This window comes from Macrobrachium rosenbergii, chromosome 6 (genome assembly GCF_040412425.1).
Source record: "Macrobrachium rosenbergii isolate ZJJX-2024 chromosome 6, ASM4041242v1, whole genome shotgun sequence".
Lineage (NCBI taxonomy): Eukaryota > Metazoa > Arthropoda > Malacostraca > Decapoda > Palaemonidae > Macrobrachium > Macrobrachium rosenbergii.
The window spans coordinates 50,913,374-50,926,640 of NC_089746.1; the positions used below are offsets into that span (position 1 = coordinate 50,913,374).

Here is a 13,267-nt window from a genome sequence, read left to right on the forward strand (position 1 = left end):
CTATATATCCTATAATACTAATTATATTCTTATATTTTCTACTTACTCAAAAGATATTGCAAGAATTTTCATGTAACTATACATGAATAAATGTGGTCTTAATATTTAGGAAAATTAATGCCAATTACCTTTTTACTACACTTATATTTATAGACAGAAAAATGTATTTGTCCTGTTTACAGTCAATATTGCTATTTCACTTAAATCAGTACTAATGTTCAAGTATAAAATCCTTGCATAAGAAAATGAGGGTGAATGACAGCTCAAGCATATGCTGTAATTATTATGGAACAATCTGTAAATTCTAGGAAATTTTAAGTGTGCGGTCCTTAACAAAAGGTTAAAACAGCAAAGTAGTTAATGCCCTCTTTATGAGATCTGCTATCTTTAAGACAAAGACATGAAAGTGAAAGAAAAACTTGCATTATATAAGGGTTTACAAATGAAACAAATCATAGTGCATATGTTACTATACAGGTCTATGGAATAAGAGCAACAATATTATTCTGTCTATTAGTTGGGTTTTCTTATGCAGATGTGTTTTTTCAAATATTGTATCCATAAAATGTTTACACAACAATCATTCATCATTGGGTGGTTCATGACTTCACTCGAGTTGTTTACCAAGACTAGTCACAATTAAATTCCCATAAGACTTAACACATGAATTCATTCTTAAATGCAAGGTGAAGATTGGAGAAGGGCAATGATCAAGACATTGAACAGCCAAACGGTGAGGGATCAAAGAAAACCGATTTAAAGTATTGCATTCAGTACACTGGCACCACAACAGTAAACGCTATCAATGTAATGAGAGGTAAAAGGCAAAGAGCAATTCAGCTAAAGTTGAAGAGACCCTACACTTTACACACTGCAACAACCCTTCAGCCTCAGCTGCATGTTTTCTGCCTTTTACTTTTCATCTGTTTCCACCTACCTGTCAAATCTCTTCAACTCTATCTTGCTCCACGTATCAGTTCTCTTTTATGGGAGAGTCCTTTGGCCAAACTCTGCAAGAACTGCTTTACGAGATAATAATTAGTACCAACTGCACTGTGCCTTGCAAGGAAAACTGTAAGCTGTGCCCCACAGCATAGATCCTTAGACAGTAACCAGTATTATTATCAGTAAAGCTTGGTATTAACTCAACATTCATATCAAACTTGACTCAAATGAATGTTACACAGTGGATATGGGGAATCAATTCTGCAACTAGTTACAGTACTGCATTACTTGGCAGAACTGGTTAGTATGCCATACAGCAATGAATTTACTTCATATCAATCATTAGTAGCTGGTGAGAAAAAACAGTAACATACTACTATACAGTCATACCTGTTTTTCTAATTCAACTTTGAATGGTTCACAGTCAAAAAGAAAGGAGGGAGGATGGGGCAGATATTAGTCTGTAATACATTTACTGTTAAGAAGAAATAAGTTGTCTTTCATGAATATGTTACCTCACTGTAAACTATACCACATTACATGGTTTCCAAGCAGTACAGATTAGCTTGAACTACAAGTCTTTTACCTGACATCCCCTTCAACAACCGGTAAAGTTTTTACACAAAAAAATTTATTGAAAACTATTATAAGGAAAAAACTCAAAAACTTGAAGGACCAAATTATATCTAAATAAAAAATTATTAAAACATAACAGTGTTGAATTGAGGTCATCATTAAAAATAGTCTGTTTTCTTTTACTGAATGTAATAAAACAATTGGCTTACAGGAGATTTTACTCTTCAGACAATCTTAAAAAGGAAAATTACATAACTACCTTTGAAGGCATAGTGCTTGATTCATTACTCAAAATACAAAAAAAGTTTTAGATCCATCATAATGAATCATCAACCCTTTATATGCCTTGTGTAATATTTTAAAGACAACTACAAAACCACGAAGTTTCTATGAACAACGTGATCTGAAAGTCACTTACATTTAATGAAAAAACAGCAAAATTACTCTTCACAAATAAAAGCAGCGCAATAAGGCATCACAATCACGATTAAACACTATGCTTTAGTCTGCTGTGTTGATTGAGCGGGCTCCTGAGTCTGCACTGAGGCTTGAGGGATTTGATTGAAGAGTCTGTCTTTAATAACCTGTGCCATTAGGCCATGAAGAGCTTCAATGGTTGTTTTACAAGAGTCTCTAGTGACTCTACTGAGTTTGTCTTCTGTTTTCTTTTCCTGGGGATCAAGGCCAAAGAGCCCTGCTCGACCTAGAGCTGTCTCAGAATTTTCTAATTTATCGCTTAGATCCAATATCTGTCGTGTCATGTACTCCGCATTCTGAAATACAGAAAAGTACAACTACAGAATAATGTAGAGTCAAAACTGTGATCAGTTTTATTACTGAAATCTTTAAGTCAAACACATGGAAGCCTTAGTTTCCACTGTTTTCTGTACTGAAGAAAAGCAATTTACAATCAAAATTTTTGGAACAATCTAAAACAATAATAACTACAGTTCTGTAACAGCAAGAAACATTAACAAATAAAAGTTTATAGCTAAAAGCCTGTTTTCAACTTTTTTCAGTGTTATTCTATTAAAATCTTTTTACATAATATTTTGTATTTTACATACCATATGACAGCAAATAAATTATAAAACCATAGGTGAAACAATACTTGAACATTCAGAACTCGTCATTACTTCTAGCATCTGTTAAGATTTCAGATTTACTGATTCCATTACCCTTGCACAACATAGGCAAAATATTTAAATACATGTAGTTCAAAAGTATTTAAGGTTAAAGATGGTAGAATATATTCCTGTAAGGTAATCTCAGGAACTTTTCTTCTTCCTGCACTTTCAGGATCAGTGAAAATTTTCCCTTAATACCAAATTGTTGAACATTTACTAAAAAGCCTGTCAGCAAATCTCTTGTAGATATCAAGTAACCTTTATAAAGTTTATAAGAGCACAAGTGGTCACATAACTTTGGACCTTGTATGAAATCTTGACACTGGTCATGTAAACCTAGTTCATTAAAAGGCCTGAAATAAATTATCCCTCAAGAATGAACTTCTGGAATTAATTAAAACCAGAAGGAAATATTCACAGCATTATAATACCACCATAACGAAAACATGTATAACATACACTTTTATTAAATTAAAGGCAATTAATGTCCATACACTGTACTCTTGTCTATACAATGTAAATACCTACCATAATAATAATAATAATAATAATAATAATAATAATAAATAATAATAATAATAATAATAATAATAATAATAACATACAATGTACAGTACTATGGTACCAGCTGAAACTTTTCTACTGAAAAAAAGGTCTGATAATTTTATAATAATAGCAATAATACTGAAACAGTACTTACAGTAATTAAAGAGGAAGAGCTAAGTGTGTTCACCCAATACTTATTCCAAAGGGAGTCGAGAAGTTTTTTATCAAGCGAAGATTTAAAGTACGAAATATCCAGGGAATAATACTGCTTGCAATGTACACCAAAATCTTCAATTTTGTTGAGGGGGATGGTTTGATATTCTGAGGGTCCTTCATCTGGTGGTTTGTAGCCCTGTTAAAGATACCAACATCAAAACACTGGTATGTATGAGAGGAGGAATATTATAAAAATTCAAGACATTTACACAAGCTACAAACATATTCACATTAACAAAAACAAAAAATAAATAAATTGAAAGTAACTTCTAATTAACAAAGACAGGTAAAAACAAAATACTGTGCTCACAAAACCCTAAAATAGATTATGAAAGTGTAATCAACTGAATAATATAACAATATACTCAAGTCATATGATCTTACCTTGGAAACAAAAACAAAAAAAAAAATTTATTTTTCCCAGCTAGATAACAAGAGAGAAACTAACTGAATTACTGTACTGTACTCATAAAACTTTCTTATACAAACAGTAAATAACAACTGTACCTTGGGGTAAGTCCTGAAGGCACCAATGTTTACTTTGCCAGAACTAATAGTTCGAATGGGATCGATAACGATAGCTACAAAAGGCTCTTGGTAATTCTGATTTAAATTTTGGGTAGAAACATCAATACCAGACAGCCAACAGCCATATCCAGGATGACTGTGATACCAACCAATTACATTTTCCTGTCTTCCCACCTGTAAAAAAAGTAAACATTGTACTCCTGCATGAATAAATAATATAAAGCAATTAGTTTACAATTAACAATCTTTCACAATCTATGCTGTGCTGAATTCCATGATATAAAAACAGGGTATTCATTCTATAGCACCCCAATTACTTTATGGAGGGGTCATAATCTACTTCATGTGACCACACCTAGACACATACCTATTATTTTCACATACTGTACCCCTAAATGCCAAGTACTGTACAAGAGAAGCAAAGAGCAGAAATGTTCTGAGGACAAAAGCAGAGTTACCTATGAGGCACAGAAGAGGCATATGAGGCAAAGCAAGCTGTACCATATGATAATCATTATTTTGTGCCATGATGTTTAAACGAATTTCTAGGAAAAACATTCAAATCACTTGCACTGGGTATAAATAACTATATTGCAATGCTCACACCTCAGCCCAGAATAAAAGGGAGAATAGTCTGACATGAAATTTCATGGGGGAATGCACTAGCCCTTCCAGTCCCAGTACATCTTGTATATATTTGTATATACAATAGTATGTCAGCTGTACAGGTATTTGTAATTTTGCAAAGTAAAGTACAAAACAATATTAGAAATATGTGTAACTCACTAAAAGAGATAAATCTCCCCATCCCAAACACCTTGTAAATGTGTGTCCATATACTCTGGGATTGTTGCTACTTTTAGTTATCTTCTTTTATATTATGTGAGCTGTCACTGTAATTTTGCAAAATAAAGTAAAAAGAAAAAGAATATTTGAAAGAACATGTATAACTCACTAAAATTGTATTTTTTAAGTGTGTCTTGACAAAGAGGCCCTGCACGGGGTGGAAATATTTACTTTCAACTTCCCATGGACAGTCCATAAAATTTTTTTAATTTGTTTTCTTATACCATGTGCAACCTGTCCAACAAAGTTTTTCAGGTTTCAGGGTATTGTTAATGTGTACATTCGCCCAGCCTGTAAGAGTTAAATATCCTCAACTTGACTTCTGGACCTGAAATATTTACAGATTACATTGTTACTATAAATCAGCTACATGAGAGCAGTGAGTCACATTTCTAAACTCTCACCCAAAGGATCTGCACTTCAATAAGAAGTGTAAATTGGAGCAGATAAAATTGAAGTTGGAAGTAAAAAGACTAAGTTCTTTCTCTTACTGATGCCAAATAGTTACTTATAAGGAAGAAAAGCAGTTAGAAACTGTAAGTCTAGTCATTATGCAACAGTTGTTTTTATGCTCATGTTTTCAGAGGATGATGATCATGTTCAAAATTAAAAACAAATGAGCAAACAATGCTCTGACATCTTGTTCATCAAAATCTGAAAGATCATAACCTGGCTAAACCAAATGGTAATTTGGGAAACCCTTCTATAAGGCATTTAAATTGGACTGAATTGAACTGATTTCTATCTATTTGTGGTCTAAACAAAATTATCCTGTCACACAAATTGATAAGTTTCCACTGCAAAGTTTACTGCAAATGCTTTGCAGGTACTTCCCTCTCAAAATTCATACAGAGATCTTGCAAGTATAGAGAATTCAAGAAATTCAATACTTCCATTCATCATTATCACCTTTACATGTTTAATACCTCACATAATGAATGTTATAGCTAAGCAAGATAATAAAAGTTAAACTTAAATTTTCTTGAGCACAACACAACACCTCAATACACAAAAAGTAATGCAAACAATGTTGATCATCCAAAAATGTGGTCACTCCCAGCTATACCTTATATATATGATTAGAAGGATTTAGGAAATTACTGAGACTTGTAAACAAGGCTGCTTAAATCTTAAAGTTTGGATACTGAAAGTCTGTGAAAGAAATGTCTGTGGCAACAATTTAAAGATTCAAAATTATAAAATGCAATATGAAGCTACTAAAGTAAATGCATGTTAAATAGCTGATTACTGTAAAGCATTTGCAAGAGCCACAATCAGTACATCCAAGTATACAGATAATGATGATGATAACTGTGAGTACAAGAGACCTAAACAATATTACTGACTAAAGTAATTGAAGAGGATGATATGCAGTGACAAAAGGTTCTAAGAAATTATCAAGAAGTAATTTAATGAACCCTTCACTATTCATTTAGAGTTGGTAGGACATATAAAAAAAGCCCTGAAAAAAATCCCTGAATGATGAAATTCTTCTCAGTTTCCAATACATTGGAAAAGTATTTGTCAAAACAGCCCTAAGTAAATATTACTTAAATTTATAATTAATTTGCACCAAAAACATTATATGGAAATGACTATTGACTCTACTATATTTTTCTTGTCACTCAGCAACAATTATAAAAGGAATAAATATCACTTCTTCAAATCACCCAGTAAGGAAAGGATTGGATACTCACCTGCTTAGCAGCTTCCACATACGCTGTCATGTATTCATAGGCTTGTGCCTGGGCATTTACACGAGTTTCAGTGCCTTCGACAGGCAGAGCAAAACAATCCATAACGATCATCATGGAGCCATCAACCTTGCCAAGCATCAAGCCCATCACCTTAAGGAGAAAACAAAATTAAAACTTTCTTGCTAATCAAGATAAGATCTACGTTATTTCATACGCGAACAACATAATTAGTTCAACTATCTCTTAGGTAGAGCTTTCAAGGTTTGGATTCTTTACAATTCCCTGAAATGCCCATGGCAATAGCTTATCTTCCTACACAATAACAGCTGCTAACCTGCACCACTCTTATTGATATCCCAGCATTTAGTCTACACAGTAGTTTATCAGATGTTACAGTTTAATCAAACTCTTCAAAGTCCAACCATGAGCCCCATTACATCTGGCAAATGTTATAAAACAAGTGAACAACTACTTTCATTACAATAATATACTCATCACAATAACAGCATTTCAAGAGTTTTGAATTCAAGTTACAAATGTTACAAACCTCAAGAGTGCCACCCGAACGAGCGTGCATGACCATTTTCAGCAGTGCCAGTGCAGATATCTTAATTTGTTTGAAGAAATGAGGGCTGGAATGAGAAAAGACTGATGACATCATTTGCTAATAGCCAGTGCATTAACAATAACCACTCAAAACATCTCAACTGTAGTATTTATTACGCACTACTGTGTAAAAACGGAAGAGTCCAAAGACATCGACCACAAAAATCCTTCAACAGATAAGAGGTAAAAATATAAATTTTCATAATAAAATTTATTTTGGATACTCACGCTGCTTCTGTTTCATTCTAGCTGAATTGAAGTGGTTTTTTCTGCAAGGCTGCTCTTTGCTGCACATGTATGAGAGCCTTGCCCCCTGAATGGAATCCAACTTCTGGCGGCAGTAAGATCCAGAAAGGATTCCAGATCAGGTAAGAATGTTTTGGGTTTCATGCAAGAAACCTTCAGCTCAATTGGCTGAGCGGATTTGGTCTTGCCGTATTACCCACCATCCTCTTCTCAATGTGGGAATCAGCTAACTTTAACAGTGGGTAAGATTCATCCCAAATAATATAAATTTTCATAATAAAATTTATTATTTGGATACGTACCTACTGTTAAAGTAGACCCCACTCAGCCTCCCCACAACTTAGTGGGCTGTCAAGGGGAATTCTAACAAGAGCTTAAACATTTGAAACACACCTGGTGGAGAACAGGTGAACTAGACAGTTGTCCCGCCAGCCATTCGATCTTTTGTTTGAATGCTGACTCACTTATCGGCGAGGAGATGTAAGCTAACTTTAACAGTATGTAAGATTCATCCCAAATGGTATCATAAGCTTAATTTTTCCAACCTAGTAAATACAACCCAATATTTTCAATTTGCTTTCAGCCAGTTTTGGAAAAACAGATTAAGTCCAAAATACCATATCATATTGTTAGCACAGATCAACTATCAAGTAAAGCATCCCAGTTATATAGGTAACTACTTATCCATCCCCCCACCCTCTCTCTCTCTCTCTCTCTCTCTCTCTCTCTCTCTCTCTCTCTCTCTCTCTCTCTCTCTCTCTCTCTCTCTCTCTCTCTCTCTCTCTCTCTCTCTCTCTCTCTCTCTCTCTCTCTCTCTCTCTCTCTCTCTCTCTCTCTCTCTCTCATTTCACTTTTTGTTGACAACTGCAGAGTTGGTGTAAGCATTCAACTGAAGGTAAAGGCTTAAGGGCATCCAATACAAATAGTTTTTGGCCATGAAATGACATTTCCACCAAACTTTGAGGATCATGCCAATTAAAATCCATTAGTTTACAAATGTCAAGTGGCTATCTGTATGGGAAAGAATTGAACACTCTTGAACCTTTAACTGCAAGCCCATTAGTGAATGGTAGCCTTCCCAATCAAATTCATCTCTGCCTGTGACCTAAAGCTGAAGATGCCTGTAAACTGTAAACAAAAGATCTCTTTCTTCCCAATCCTATTGCTCTTCTTATACAAGGTTTCACAAGTTCAAAGAGTCAAAGGGACTACAAAGCTTGTACAGTATACAGCAACTAAGTCTTGATAAAAAATGGCTTTCTTCACTGTGACTAAGATCAAGATCAAGTTCTTGTCTCCGTCAGCCCTCTTTACCTTCAACTCTTATGCCTGGTTACTTGTGACTAGCCAGTGAATGACTGCAACCACTAGGGCTGGTATTGAGCTCACCATGCCTGAAATAGCTGGGTTCAGGCTGACTGGTCCTGTGTCTAGATTAACTAGCTTCTCCAAAACTGTCGAAATCCTTAGTCAGAACTGCCTTGGCCCATACATGTCAGGTTTTGGCACAAAGGAGTTCATTTTGATTGAATTAATCTATAGGTAAAAGAGGCACAAACTTGAAAAGGATACAAAATAAAGAGTACAATCTCAACACTGTTATTGCTATCATCATTACAGTAGTAAACAGTTTAACCAGTTGTCTGTTACCCTCAATAATGAATCTGAAATTTTGAATGGAAATTTTGAACATGGTTGAATGTTTTTTCATTCATATCAGTAGCTATAAGTTTTGTATTAAGATTTAACTATCCTAAATACAAACATTTGCTTTCCATCTCGTATACTGTTAGGATTATGATCAATTACATATACAGGTAGTCCCCAGTTATCAGCAGGGGTTCCATTCCCGACGGTGTGACAACAACCAAAAATTGCTGATAACCGGAAATCGACAATTTTCAGAGCTTATCGGTGCCTCTATTAGGTGTGTAACGGTGCTGATCTTTGGTTATCGGTGCTGATAAGTGGTTATCTCCGCTGAAAATCAAGTTATTACCGTCACTAGACAAACACCAAAAAACCGGATCACCAATAACCAGGACAGCTGATAATCGGGACTACCTGTATATGGTTTTAGCCACCTCTCAGAAAACTGACAAAAGAAAGCACATTTTGCTGAACTAAGCACAGCATTCAGGAACTGTAGTAAGAGCACTGGAAAAAATTGCCCATTTTACAGTCAAGAGAAAATACAATACAGTACTGCATAGTTATAGCTGAGAGGGGTAACTTGTTTGCTCCACTACTGGTAGTCAAATCAGCAGTTATGCAAAGCTGGGTTTGGTCTTTATGGGTTTGATGACCACTAAGAAACAGTAGATGCTACTAACATATAGTATGACCAGCCATAGCCATCTGCAAGGATGCAAGGCAAAAGGCTGACAACCTAACACTTTATAAATACCTTCTGGGATCATCCCTACTGGAAGGAAGATGTATGAAAAAATATCTGCAAATTAATAATAATAATAATCATATTTTTCCAAAATTGTACATACTCTTTCTCCCAAGGTTTGGCATGAAGAATATCTTGCTGTTCTTTTCGGTCATACTGGTAAATTTCATCCGCAGAGCTCACATAGACCATGTTGTTTGCCATCTCCCACATTCTCTGAGCCACCTGAGACTGACTCATCTTACTGGTGCTTTCACCAGTACTTGAAGATGCCATGTTTGGGTAACCTGAGGAAATGAAACCATTACTAATGACAAAACCCTGTCTGATTTATAATACTGCTGTGAGGCATTCATTTTCACAGCAAATCATAATCCTTTTGTAAAATAAAAAACACACAAGCATAATGTCACAAACATTGATTATAAAAAATATGATGCATATAAAAAATCTTAAATGATACTGAAAAATAGAAATGTAAAGCCAACCATGTTACATGTCTTTTGAGTAAAAATTTGTAAAATGTCAAGGGAATACATATATTTGCTTAAACAGCTTTACCCCACATTAAATGCAGTAATTTTCATCCTAGAACCAGTCTTACAATGCTCAGGAGGAAGGGAAGAAAACTACACCAAAACATACCAGCTACCTTTCACACCAGTTATAACAACTTTGTTTGATTTGGAGACTGTAAATCAGTTATTTCAATAATAAGTTCCTCCAGATAGTTTTATTATAAACAGCCCTACATCAATACAACATCCATACTGCAAATATGAGGCAGCCCTTGGACAATATAGGTACAAAGCTGTATCTAATATAAGTTCAGAGAAACAGGCAACTTTAATGAATTAAGGTAAATGACTACATTAATAAAAACTAGGTATAAAGCTACTATCAACATCCAAGGCCACAGCTTGTCTAATCCACTTCAGAGACATGGCTGTCCCAAGAAAACTCAAGGCAAAGCATCCAAACACATTCTACATTCAGGAATGTTACGTTAACCTTAGTGGCTGTAATTTCCAAGCCATGTGAAACATGTCAAGTGCACATGCAAATGAAAGTGTGTCAAAAAGATTGACAAATTTCGGTTACTTTCAGGATCAAGATTGTCACTACGATGCGGTTTATGCCTGAGATACTGTATTTACAGGTCAGCAATACCTGAGGCTCATGTATGATGTACCCATTGACAGATGTTTGCATGAACAGTCTGATGGAGCATCGTCATGACTGATGTAAAATGGTCACAGCAAAAGAAAACTCACAAAGCCTAAATAACCACAGACAGCTCAATTCTTGTCACAAAAATGTTATGATGCTTTCTTACTGAAATATGTCCTTGATCTGCTTTTTTTTACGCAGGGTGTGATCCACAAAATTATGCCTAACAAGCACAACTCTTCAGCTTTTTTATCCCCAGGCCTACCTTAGGCAACTACAGCCTAGGCCTAAGTTTTCAATCTTTGCCATAAGACTTGCATACCTTAGTAGCTACCATAAGCTATGGTAGATGTGAAGGGATGAAAGTAAAAACGAAGACAAAAGATGGAAAAACTTGCACTGTCACTAAAAACTTCTCAAATTCCTAACATACACAGTTTTATACACACATTTTCTATATTCCAGCAAAAAATTATATATACTGTATTTGCCTAATGGCTAGGCTATTGACTACACAATTTTCCATATTCAAGCAAAAAATTATATTAACAACTGATGCCTTCCAGCGGCAGTTTCTTTTACATTTACCGTAACGGTATGCTACGGTAAATGTAAGGGGATGAATGTAAAAACAAAAGAGGCGATGGTAAAAAAGTGTAGTGAAGAACGTAAAAATAAAAACATAAGATGGTAAAATTCTCGTTATCGCTGTAAATTTCTTACATCATCTCGCCCATGCTGTAATATATACACCATCGTCTATAGTCTATGTTAGTCAAGGTTAAAAATTAAATAATGAAAGCTAAATCGCCTAATGTATCGGTAAGTCTCGCCAAAGGCTACAGCTAGCCTACAGTAGCATATATCAGGCTACAAGATTACACGACTGAAACTGGCTTCCTATTCTTGCTCACTCTAAACTCACAGATTAACACTTGATACTTAACCTTTCTTGATTTTATTTGCAAAAGTCACCCACAACAATGCCACCAACAATAAGTCGTCAGTTCTTAACGAGGGGCTCTTCAATACCTACACTGTCATCATAACAGAATGTTCGCGCGGCGTTACAAGGTAGAAATTCTCAATTCAAAAGACTATAAAACAGAGATAATTTTTTAAAAATAATAATAACCATAATAAAAACCATAATTCAATGGAAATTTAAAGTCAAGTAAAGCTAAGAACTCATAGGTGACTAATAAAGTCTCACAGGTGACAAATTAAGAGAACCACACACTAATATGAGCAGCAAAAGACAAGCACTCCGAACAGAGATGAAATGAAATTAAATATCCTTAATTATTCATTAAGTTAGGAATAAAAAAATAATTTGTTTATAAATAAGCAGTTTATCAAGTTACTCTTTTTGCTTGGGGAGTGATTTTATCTTTACAACGGAATGTACGGCGGCGTTACAGTGTAATGACTCTCAGTCCAAAAGACAAATAGAAAGAAAAATGGCAAACAATTGAAAATTTTGACATAAACTGTTTATAAATGAGCAGTTTATTCAGGTACTCCTTTTGCTTAGGGAGTGCTTATCTTTACTTGATCCGGAATATATGCTAGGTTCCTATACGTAAAAACACGTTTCGCAAGAATTCGAGTTCAAATTGGGGTAGGCCTAACATACAGTTTGTCTCTTCAGTATCTTCAGTAAACTATAGTTTACAAAAATGCAAGAGCGATATCATTTATACGACAAATGAACTTTTATATTGCTGTAGCGGAGTGTAGCCTATCTATTTATCCCAGGACGCCAGGCTAACATCAATGTATATTAGTTTTCTTCGTGACATCAATGCATTAGTGCAAGGGAATAAAAAAATACACACTATCTAAAAAAATTTTAAAATGTCTAGGTCATCCTGTTTGTAGATCTGCAAGGATTTTTTTAACGTAGGTAATCTTGTGCAGAGTTTAATGCCCTTTTGTTGTAAAGGTCGCAAAGCACACCCACATACGCACACTTATTACAATGCAGAGAAAATCTATTTTTCCTAGTTTAAATGTTTCTTGAATAGCTTGGTCATCAATAGCATGATTGATTTTTAATGATGCGGACAACTTTAATTCGATTTGACATCAAGATTTTAACAAATATGAACTTTAAGATGAAAATGCTTAGGAATGTAACAACACTTCACAGACAGATTTCGTCTGTGGTAGGCCTACTTGTCGTTCTCGTATGCATTCTACATTTTCTCAAATTATTTCGGGAACTGTTAAACTTATGCAGCAATAATACCGCTGTCGAAAGGAACCGAGACAAAATTAAATGACACAGGTGATCACTTTATGAACTCATTCAGTGTACATACGTTTTGAATTTTTTCTTTTTACTCATTTGAGAAAATTTATCT

At 34.7% G+C, this 13,267-nt stretch overlaps 1 protein-coding gene across 2 annotated transcripts; it reads right to left on the reverse strand.

Annotated features, from left to right (window-relative positions):
• Nucleotides 1-1,726: 1,726 nt before the first annotated feature.
• On the reverse strand, nucleotides 1,727-11,994 carry CSN5 (COP9 signalosome subunit 5). Of its 2 annotated transcripts, none has more exons than XM_067105757.1 (7): nucleotides 11,938-11,994; nucleotides 9,835-10,018; nucleotides 7,029-7,113; nucleotides 6,482-6,631; nucleotides 3,918-4,112; nucleotides 3,349-3,546; nucleotides 1,727-2,294 (listed from the first exon to the last, which is right to left on the reverse strand). In XM_067105757.1, the coding sequence occupies exons 2-7, from the start codon at nucleotides 10,005-10,007 to the stop codon at nucleotides 2,016-2,018; spliced, it is 1,080 nt and encodes a 359-aa protein (XP_066961858.1). In that variant the 5' UTR covers nucleotides 10,008-10,018; nucleotides 11,938-11,994; the 3' UTR covers nucleotides 1,727-2,015. The 2 variants fall into 2 exon arrangements, with proteins under 2 accessions (XP_066961858.1, XP_066961857.1); XM_067105756.1 differs by having other exon boundaries at nucleotides 11,849-11,992.
• Between the last annotated feature and the right edge of the window lie 1,273 nt (nucleotides 11,995-13,267).